The sequence below is a fragment of the Phaseolus vulgaris genome, chromosome 6 (assembly GCF_000499845.2).
Source record: "Phaseolus vulgaris cultivar G19833 chromosome 6, P. vulgaris v2.0, whole genome shotgun sequence".
In the NCBI taxonomy this organism is placed as follows: Eukaryota; Viridiplantae; Streptophyta; class Magnoliopsida; order Fabales; family Fabaceae; genus Phaseolus; species Phaseolus vulgaris.
In genome coordinates, this window is record NC_023754.2 from 15,746,053 (window position 1) to 15,757,274 (window position 11,222).

The 11,222-nt window shown below is 31.2% G+C and overlaps 1 protein-coding gene across 1 annotated transcript; it reads right to left on the reverse strand.

The window, feature by feature from the left end:
• Positions 1-5,175: 5,175 nt before the first annotated feature.
• On the reverse strand, positions 5,176-11,170 carry LOC137831305 (kinesin-like protein KIN-12F). The gene is made up of 16 exons (XM_068638929.1): positions 10,831-11,170; positions 10,568-10,705; positions 10,265-10,348; positions 10,022-10,147; positions 9,865-9,924; positions 9,696-9,749; positions 9,495-9,587; positions 9,238-9,333; positions 8,915-9,063; positions 8,414-8,563; positions 8,187-8,313; positions 7,296-8,096; positions 7,107-7,208; positions 6,958-7,029; positions 6,075-6,860; positions 5,176-5,749 (listed from the first exon to the last, which is right to left on the reverse strand). The coding sequence occupies exons 1-16, from the start codon at positions 11,065-11,067 to the stop codon at positions 5,501-5,503; spliced, it is 3,324 nt and encodes a 1,107-aa protein (XP_068495030.1). The 5' UTR covers positions 11,068-11,170; the 3' UTR covers positions 5,176-5,500.
• Between the last annotated feature and the right edge of the window lie 52 nt (positions 11,171-11,222).

The following is an 11,222-nucleotide window of genomic DNA, read 5'->3' on the forward strand; positions in this document are numbered from 1 at the left end:
TAATGGACATGAAAGAAGATGAGGAGGTTCCCTTGATACTTGTCAGACCCTTTATGGAGACTGCTAGAATGACAGTTGTTGTTGACAAAGGAGAACTTCAAGTTAGAGCTCAAGATGAGGAGATAACTTTTAATCTTTTTATGGCCTAAAAGTTTTTAATGCAGGGGAAGAACTTGTTCAAAAGGATGTAACAAAGGGAGTTGTCCACCTTGAAATAAACAGGCGTCAAGTTAGACGATGTTAAACGAGCGTTTACTGGGAGTCAACCCAATTCACATTTTAGTTTTATCTAGTTTTGTACCTTTGTTGATTTTATTTTTCAAAATCATGTTTTCTTGCATGAAGTCTTGCCCAAGCAAGTTAAATCTCGCTCAAGCGAGAAAGTTACAAAAAGCAGGGTTCTCTCGGGAGTTATCTCGCTCAAGCAAGATAGTTTCATGACGAAATTCTTGCTCAAGCGAGTTTTACGTCAAAAAATGGTGTTTTCTCGCAAGGATTCTCGCTCGAGCGAAAAAAAAATTGCAAAAAAAAATTGGTTTTTCTTAAAGGCACCCCAATTCCCATATGTCTCCTAATCATTTTGCAGGTTATGTATTTTGGCCTGGAGATAAGTTCTATTATTTAGGGGGGCAGATCTAGCAAATGAAGCAAGCCTATAAATGAAAATTTTAACAGAAAGTTGGATGACTTCTTAGGAAGAGATAATTGATAAAAAATATGGTTTTATCTTTCTAATTTTCTTTTCATTTTGGTTATTTGAATTTTGTTTTATTTTTCTGTTTATGTTTTTTATTTATTTTATTTTTCGGTTACTTTGTTTTTTTTTATATTTTCTTATTTGTTTAGTTTGTTTTCTTTACTTTTTTTTTAATTTTCTGTTAAATGCTTATTTGGATTTTTTGTCTTGAATTATTTTTCTTGAATAAATTTCAGTTTTAATTTTTTTTTTGTTTATTTGTGTCAAATAAAAAAGAACTAGAATATTAACATTAAATTGTGAAAAAAAATTGAGTTTAAATATTAAATAGTGAGATGAATTAAACACAAGTTAGAAAAGAAAATATGTTTGAATTCCTATTCAAGTATAGTTGAAATTGTGATACATGAAAATTTAACAGAATGATTGATTAGGACATATGTTGATGACATGATAATTACCGGGATGATTTAGAGGAACGCAAGATGTTAAAAGAGTACTTTGTAAATGATTTTTAGATAAATGATCTTGTTCCTTTGAAGTATTTTCTTGGTATCTTGTTTATAAAGAAAAAAGAAAGAAATATTACAATTCTTACTTTCTATGTTGATGACATGATGGTTACCGGAAAGATTTAAACAAACGCAATACATTAAAAGAGTACTTGGCAAATAAATTTGAGATGAAGCTATGCACATACATGTCCCATTCAATTGTATTAATAATAAAGTTTCACATGATACAATTTTATCTAACACGACTTTATAAAGCATGTGGAGATTGATAGTTTTTTCATTAAGAAAAAACTTGATAAAAATATTCTAAAATTACCAAATATTTAATTTGAAGACACTTAGCAAATATTCTTACCAAAGTTATGACAAATCAGGTTTTTAGAAAATTATTAGAAAAATTAAAAATGTATGACATTCATTTACAAACTTGAGGAGAAGAATTTTTATTGGTTAAATTATAAATGTGTATAAAATATTTTATAACCATATCTTCTTTAATTTATAAAAATAGTGTAGGTATATTAATGAACTGAATAAAAATTATAGATAAATTCTTTTTAATTTAGGAGAGGTATTATTGATCATCCACTATGTTGTTCTTTTATTTGTGGATAACGTTTCTTAATCGTATATTTTTAATATTACACTATAAAAAATTATTAAATAAAAACTAATTTTATAGATAAAAAATAATTAATTAACTATAAAAAAATTTAATTATTAATTAGATATCAATTTATAAATTAATTAATATTTTTTTTTAATAATAATAACTACTTTAGGTGAGTTTTTATGGTGTTTTTATTAAATGTTTTGCGACAAAGTGGTGGTTTGGTTTTTGTTTATTTTAAAGTACTTCTATTAAATGTTTATTAAATTGGATTTATTGTAGTTGTCAAATAGGCAGTTGTATAAATTAATTATATTTGTCGGTGGTAGTCTTACAATTATCTTTATGGTAATTTTAAGAGAATAATATAAAAAAATTGAAATCATTTATAATATGTTTTATAATTACAAAATTTAAACAAAACATAAATTTTTTAGTAAAAAACCTTTATTACTATCCAATTGAATTATTTTTTGACAAATTTAACGGAAAAATAACACCGATAAAAAAAACCATTAAAAAATTATGAGTATTCATAATTTTGAATTATTAATTATTGTTTAATATATAAACAAATTTTTACACTTATTTATAATTTAAATTTTTATCTAAATAAAAAAATTATTAATTTAAACTGACTTATTTAAATAATGCATTTAAAAAATAAATAATTTTAAGTACGATCAATAATATATTCAAATATTTCAATAATTAGGACATTCTCTGTTAAAATACGAGTTAGTATTCTTTCACCCTTTTTCTTGCCTATCAAAATTTTGAAAAGAAAATTATTTTTCTTAACTCTGATTTTTAAAGTAGTCTTCATCTAATTATGTACTCTGTTTCATGTGTTATTTAAATTAACTTCCATTTACTTCTCTTAATATAATAACTACAATTTTACTTTAAATATATACTTACAATCATAAAAAAATAATTATTAATTACAAATCAATTAGGTAAAAAAACTTATATTATAAACTATATGGGAGAGCAAGTCTAAGTATCTCATGTATTTATATATAAATCTATATATTGTCAGGTAAGCTTCTAAAAAAATGTCATAATTGTCTGCTTTTTTTATATCTTATATATTTATAAAAGATAGCATTTTTTATACAAAATATATATATATATATATATATATATATATATATATGTGTGTGTGTGTTTTTAAAAGAAAAAGAAAAATCTTTCAAAATGTGCTAGAAAATGTTTGAGCAATTTATTAATCTACAACAAAGGCTACATGGAAACCAAAATGTTTCGTTTTGTTTTTATCAATGAAAAAGCTAATTATTATAGCTTAAATCTAATTCTTTATGTTATTTTTTTTCTTATTTTGGCCCGTTTCTTTTATTTCTTCCATTCTCGGCCATTAATTAAGCTCTGTTTTCAACAATATATAACAGTCTTGTGCCTTTTACAAATTGATGTAACTTGTTTTGAAAATTAACAAAATAGATCAATTTTGAAAGAAAAATTCAAAATATAAGCTCTTAACTAACATAGGAAAATTAAAGATATATTTATTATTATTTAAATTTAAATTTAAATTTATTATAATATTATTTTGAGAATACAAGATAAGTGGAAGAATATTAACCAAAAAAATTTATAAAAAAAATGACAATTAAGGCAATTCATATTTCATCAATACTTATTACACTCATATTTTATTTTATGTTCTCGCATACTTAAGTATCTTCTATATTTTTTAGGTAAAACTCTCTCATCTATTTGTTACATTTAAACAGTTCAACCTCCAATCATCCAGACTGACAAAAAATATATATATAAATAACTTTATAATTTTATAATTATTTAATTTTTATTTATTTATTATTTTTGGATATTACAACATTTATTTACTTTTATGATACTTTCTCCTCAAACATACAATACAGTTTTTATCTTTCTTTCTTCGTTTTTTTTTTAATCAAATATAATTTTTTTATCAACAATAAAAAATAAATAAATAGGAACCGAATGGTCTAACCCTTATACGGCAACCAAATATAGTATAAACAACTTACATTCAAATTTGTTAGTAGAGAAATTCAACACCATTTAAAAAAAAGTCTTTTCATGATATCCAGTATCATTTTTTGTTGTTCTAATAGAAATAATTTTCATTTTTTTAAAAAACAGTTTTTTACATAAGAAACAAATAGATTGACTCCAATAAAAAGAATTTGAAAAATCATAAAAAAATGGTTGTCAGAGAGATGCTCTAAACACTATTTCATGAATTCCTGCTTCTAACACAGTTTTACCGAAACATTTAAAAAAAATAAACTTAAATCTTCCTTAGAAATACAATTTTTTAAAATAATTTTTTACATGCTTTAGTATATTTAAAATAAAATGAAATCGTGTTTCTGCTAATTAAAAGTAAAAATTCAAAAATATTAAAGTGAAATTGTGCATGGTTTTATCATTGTTATTAGGTTAGGTGCTATTTTGTCTTTTTCTGAAGATGAGAGACTGTTGATGGTAAACATAGGAGGCTGCTTCTTCCTGCACCTCATCCATACCTTCTGTCACTCCATAAATTTTTTTATCCCAAAAATATTTTTTTTTTAATATTTCGAATTACAAAATTTGAAAATCTTTTTCTAAATTCATAATTAGCTTTCGGATTATGTAATCCGAAAGTCTTTTGTGATTAGCTTCTGAATTATATAATCCAGAAATCTTTTCTATACATAAAATTAGCTTCTGGATTACATAATCCATAGGCTTATTTCAAATGCAAAAAAGAGTTATGGATTTTATAAATCTCAAGAATAATTCCGGATCCAAAAACATCTTCTGGATTATGTATGAAGGTGGCACAAAAAAGGAGAAAACGGTATTTTTACATTTAGTATGGGAGTAGCAGAAGAAGGTATGGAGGTGTAGGAAGAAAGAGTCGAAAAAAAATGTCGATCTGATCATAAATATACTGTGATAAAGTTGTTTTTCTTTTTTGGGCTTGTTTTGGGCCTTTTTTACTTTTTGTAACTTATCATGTACTTAGGCCCACTTTACGCTGCTTTTCTTTTTCTTTTATATTGCACACCCTTGTATTGCTTTTTACACCTATTATTTCAATATCAGTTTTCTTTCTTCCACGATTCTCTTCATTCTCTGTCTCTTTGCCTTTTCCCTTTCTTTTAGGGTTTCGTTCTTTATACAGAGTGTGCTTTATGGTGTTGTGTGTGCTCGTTTGCAGAGAGTGTTAACCTTCATTCCATTCACGTGTTCTTTGTCTCGGAGTAACGCGGCAATCGTATTATACTGACTCTCATAAAACAGCTAACAATGTTTCCTTATGTTACTGCTATAACTAATAGAATAGATAAATCATGTTAGATGCATAAACTATCATACTAAGATGAGTATAACATTCATTTTGTGAAAAGTTTTGGCAATTTGGAGAATTGGGCGATTTCTTTATACCATGAAAGATTTTACCCATATCTTCAATACAAGCAGACAAAAGAATTGCAGTTCCAGAACAAGGGTTTCGATTATCACAGCTTGGAAAAAATACAATGAATTTCTAGGAATACACAAAAAAGAATAGTGGCATGTAGGAGAATGCCCTTTGATCCAAGTAGGATCTAATGCCAGCCAGACAAATTGCTTGGACAATTATCTGATGAAATGCTAAGAATACTAACAGCAGGTAAGTTAGTAATGCTCCTGATATATTGCTCCAAATTCTGATCTCCATGCCTGATCATCGTATGAATAGGAGGAAGCTGCATTGTGTGCCAAATCAGAATCCTCTCTATACAGTGGTTGCAGTGCAGACTCAGGTAATTTGCTCTCTGTAATGTACTGCTTCATGGTATTAATCTCTGTCTTGTGTTTTCTTTTCAGCTTCTCAATTTGCATCTTCAAATTTTCATTATCTTGTTGCACATTTGCAAAGTTCTCCTGTAGAACATAAGAAATATAATATTCAAGAAATGTTTAAAAACATGTTAAGACAGAATATATGCAGAATCTTCACAACCACAGATACTGGTAACATAATTGTTCCCTTTAATAGGGAGGCAGAAAATTAGTGGAATACAATCTATCTTGAGAACATTCTGTGTTTCCTTGTTAATTCTGTATTACTTGCCCAGCCCCTTTCTTTTTTTCCTGTTTATTTGGTAATTAGTGATCCAAAAAACACCATCCCAAAAGAACACCAGCATTAACTCCCTAAAATATGTTACATTGATTCTAGAACCCTTAAAATCAGATAGAATTGTACCTCTGCAAAAGCTGCTGCATGTTCAGCTTCTCTTAGTCTAACAAGTAGCTCTCCAGCAGCCTGAACAGCTTCTGCAGTCTCTCGAAGTTGAGTCTTCAAGTTCTGGTTCTCCTTTTTCAATAATTTTGATTCCCTTTCTCTTTCCACCCTCAACGCAGAAAGCTCAGCGGAAAGAGATTTGGCAAAGCGTGCGTGACCTTTTTTTGAGGCTTTCGCTGCTGCCTTCTTCACTTCTGCTATCCCTTCCATTATGGCATCGTGTTTCGCAAACAAATCATCGTATTTTTCTTGTAGATCAGCATAGTGTTCCACCATTCTAGCATTTCCCATAACTGCTCTCTTTAGCGCATCATCTATTTCTGCCACGCACTTCTTTTCTGACTTCAGTTCCATCTCCAACCTCTCAGTATGTTGGCGATAAGACTCAAGATCAGCTCTAAGTTCATCAGTAAGACAAATCCACTCACTTTCCATTTCTGTCCATCTCTGTCTTTCATTCTCTAGCTCTTCGTTGCCATTATCATAAGAAAATACCCCGCTTTTTTGCAGTTGTATGGATCTTGACATCAAAGAAGATCTTAGTTTGTCAGTAGATTTTTTAACTGGTGCATCACTACATGACTGCAGCTTGCTCCTTAGATTCTGAATTTCCTCAAGAAGTGACTCCTTCTCAGTTGAATCAAAAGTGATGTCCTTTTGGCCTAACTCTTCCTGAACTTCTTTAATTTCACATTTTTCTTCCATAATACATGGCAAATGACCATTTGAGGAAAATTCCCTTAGAAGCTGCAAATGATATCAACCAAAACAAATGAAAACTAACCATCAAGTGGATAGACTTTATAGTTATTATAAACTATAAATTATAATACATTCAACTGACCTTTTCTTCATCTGTCATCGAGTTATACACAGTAATTGAGTTCGGATCTCTCTCTCCTTTCAATTTCTCCACCTGGTTATAAGAGACATCGCCATTAAATGTAAAGTCAAAACCACAACTCATAATGGAAAATGGGAGGAATATTATACCAACTGATTTAGTTGCTCAATTCTAGCTGCTTGCTCCTTGCAAACAATCTCGAGCTCCTTCTCTTTTATGATGTTTTTGCCATTACATTCTCCAAATGCTAACTAAATTGTCAAAAAATGGATAAATGAAGTCAAGACATAAAAGAAGGTATTTAAACAGATACTTGAGAAAATTAAAACAATACATACTTGGACCACACTGGAATCCTGATTAGATAGTTTAGTCCGGCATGATGCACAAAGGAAAGAACCTACTTCTTCACTGTAAGCTTTCTGTGGTATTGTTTGGTCACAAGATTCAGCCTTGTCAATGTCTGGACAAGGTGTCAAAGTTAAGTGCTCAAAGGAGAAGGAAGTTGAAGATTTGTTCAGTGCTGAGTTATGCTGGTGATAGTCAATAATCTGTAGTCCCTTCTGAAGGCTTGCTGCCAAGGACTCAACCTTGCTAGACTGTAACGAGGATTGCACGTGCTTGTCTTGTTTAAATGGTTTGTTCAACACATCGTTACTGAAAGTTGAACTCTCTGCCACATTGTTCCAACTTCCAAGATAACTTGATGAAATAGCCAAACTTTTCCTTTGAATTTTGCTGAATTTTGGAGACTCAGACAACTGTGGTCCAGCAAGTACTGGAGATTGATTACATGAATTTACTGAAATGCCCAATGTTTTTCCGCAGCATTCCTCAGCCTTTTCAATTTCATCACCACTGGTGGGGTCTGCATCACAATTTTCCTCAAGAGATATGTCCTTTGGATTTCCTTCAGATGAACTATCCAATTCTTCAATTTGCTGGCATAATTGCTGTATGTCATCCTCACTGACATTTACGCGCTCAATAGTATCACAATCTATGTTGGATAAGAGAAGAGAGCGGTTTAAGCTGACTCTCATCTGATTCAGGCTTTCCCGCACATTTTGTCCTTGGAAGTATCCATCTTTACTCCCAGCTGAGCTGTGAATATCAGTCTTTGCTCTAATAAGTTCTTCCTGAACCATAGAAAACATATTGTAATCCAAAGATTTGCATTAGAGTTTGATCTTTCAATAACAACTACCTACATGAGTCCAGGAATATACCTTCAAGTGTCTGATGTTATTACTCAAATCAACATCAGTCTCCTTTATTACATTGATAACAGGCTCATTTCTGATGGATCTTACCTGCTCACCAAATCTGAGTGTGCGCAGGGTTTTATCGTTACTCCTACAATCAACAAGCGCAATCTTTATTTTTAGAACTCAAAAATACCCTCCCACTACACTCTATATATGAACAAATTATGGTCTTCAATCCAGGTTAATACTTGTTATTAGGGGAGATGGAACATATTACTGAAAGTTTGGCATTTCCACCAAGTGGTTCTTGTAGTAAGCGTGTTAAACAGGAGTCGCTGTGCAGAATGTCTCCATTTTTTCCAGACTGAGATTTCTTAGTCAGAGCATCCACTAAATGCCTACACCAGATAAATATAACAGTGGTTACAAATAGAAATAATCAGACTATAGAAATTACAATAAGAACTAAGGCTCTGTCTGGAAGAGAATTTGCTATGCTAGCAAATTACTTAGGCTTATTTTATGACATGAAGCCTTTTTAAGTATTAGGGAAAACTTGTGAAAATAGCTTATGACATGTCCATAAGTTATTTTCACATTAGTTCAATTATAAGACATGTCCATAAGTCACTTTCACACTTATTCCAATTTACATAAACACTTGCATGATAAGCACTTCTTCAAAAAGTACTTATTTAAGTTGTTAACCCAAACACACTCTAAGAAGTAACTTAGTCACGGGATCTTACTCAAGCTGAGACACTGATTTCTCTACTTGTCTGTTTTCCCTTGCACATTGGCTACCTACATCACCAACTTCATCCCTGTCCAGTCCAGCAAGATCAATAAGGCTGATTCTGCTAACTTTTGAGCTACTGAAAATGTCCTTTGTGGTTCCCTGTAACATCAGTTTACGAAAATTGTGTTTAATCAACCAAACTAATGAAAAGAATTAACAATATAAGTCTGCCTTCAACCTTAGAAAACCAACTGTTTCGTACAAAACTGCTGTTAATGTCAGGTAGAATTACAAAAATTTGACAGTATATCTCATTTCGAAATTTGACAGTACCTTGCACAAAGATTCAATGACAAAAGTGAAAATTATGTGCGATCCAGAGCTATTAGAATTTAAGCTTGTTGCTTCCTTTTTCCTCCTTGAAAGGCCCTGCAGCATACATAAAAGAATGAACTTAGCCGATTAAGATTAAAAAAGAACTGCTGTCATTAATGGGCAAATCCATACTATAGTTAGACCAAAAATATCAGCTAACAGAAACAAAGCTTTTAGCTTCTCATAAATTGCATATAGATTTCAACAATGTAGACCTTAATCAAAATTTGTGCCACATCATCATAATTAGTGATGTATTCCTCAACCAGATTCTCAATATAAGGAGCATTTCTTGAATCATCCTTCATCTGCAATAATTTTGACATAGGTAATAAGCATGTAGCAACTAGAAACAGAAGAAACATGAAGCATTACATTGATAAATTTGTACTCAAAAGACGGAGCATATTGCCTACCTCAAGGTTCTGCTGGATAGGATTGAGTAAATTGCCAATTCGTTCGTTGTTTATCTGTTTTAAAACACAGAGCAAAAAACGAAGGAAGAAACACACTTTAGCAATATCCAGCGACCAACTCATTGCTGTTTTGGGAAGCTTTATAAAGGAAACTTAAGTTCTGATTTACCTCGAGAAATGAACAGCGACATTGATAGTTGAACTGCTTCTGATCAGAAGCAAGCCTCTCCTATATTGTAATCCAAACTCAATCATTCAAAATTTAAAAGAATATATATATATATGAAAAAAATTAGTGATTAAAGTTGAAGATAGAGCGAGCATACTCTCTCTAACTCAGATAATAACATTCTGAAGATCCGAGGAACAATTCCCAATTGACTAGAAGACGAGGACTCATCAACCATGGCACTTGGGGGACCCCACATTGTGTAAGTCTTTCCACTCCCAGACTAGTAAAGAAGCACAACACAGGTAAGAAGGAAAAATAATCCTCAATATTCCATCAAAAATTGACACTCGTTTTGTCACTAAAAAAGTTCAAACGCATAGCAAGCAACCAAATGTACCTGGCCAAATGACAGAATAGTAGTGTTGTAACCAGCTAAGGCATTTCTAACCAAGGGAACACCCACTGACTGAAAAACATCTTCCTGAACATACAACAGCACATAAATCAAATTCAAGATTGATCTTCTCTTGAAAAGAAAACCAGGCAGCAAAATCATCGAATAAAGAAAGGCAAAGTCCTCATTCCCTCATTATTACAGCAAAGTGATGTAATTTCAAATTACCTTTTTTTTTCTTACATTAAGAGATACTTTAAGATTTCAAACACGAATCACAATCACACAATGAAGCGAAGTTCCTACCTGATTGGAGTTGCCATCAAAAACTTCATCAAACATGAACTTTATGTCCCCAATACACAGGGCATCAGAAGAAACCTTCTTAATTTCCCAATCCCCCTCTTTTCCATTGATATTTTCTGGCTTAATTCTCACCACAACCTGCTCCAAAATACACAACATATCATAAGCAAAAAATAATAATTACTTTACACACTAGTTTCTGGGGCTACAGATTACAGCTTGAAAGTTGAAATGTGACCAAAGGAAGCAAATTTTGAACTTGCCTTCACATGTGAGTTGCTCTGGGGAAATGGGTCGGTGGGCTTCAATTGTTGGTGGTGATTGAGGGAAATGTTTGGATGGGTAGGGGGAGTGTTTTCAACGTCCGACTTTAGGAATTTATGGTTTGTAAAGGATGAAGAAGTGGGTTTGCGATTGGAAGAAGAGATTGATCTGAGAAAATTCGAAGAAATGCTTCCCAAGAAACCACTTGAATCTGTGTTGTTCTTCTTTTGCCTCATTTTTTTGAAAAAATGAAATTCAGAAGAGAGAGAGAGAGAGAGAATTTAGATTCAAATGTTGGATAGAGAGTGAAGAGAAGATGAAGAGTGTTTGAATTGGATTAACTTTGATTGAAGAAAGATGACCGTTATGAATGTTACGACCGAAATCCCTA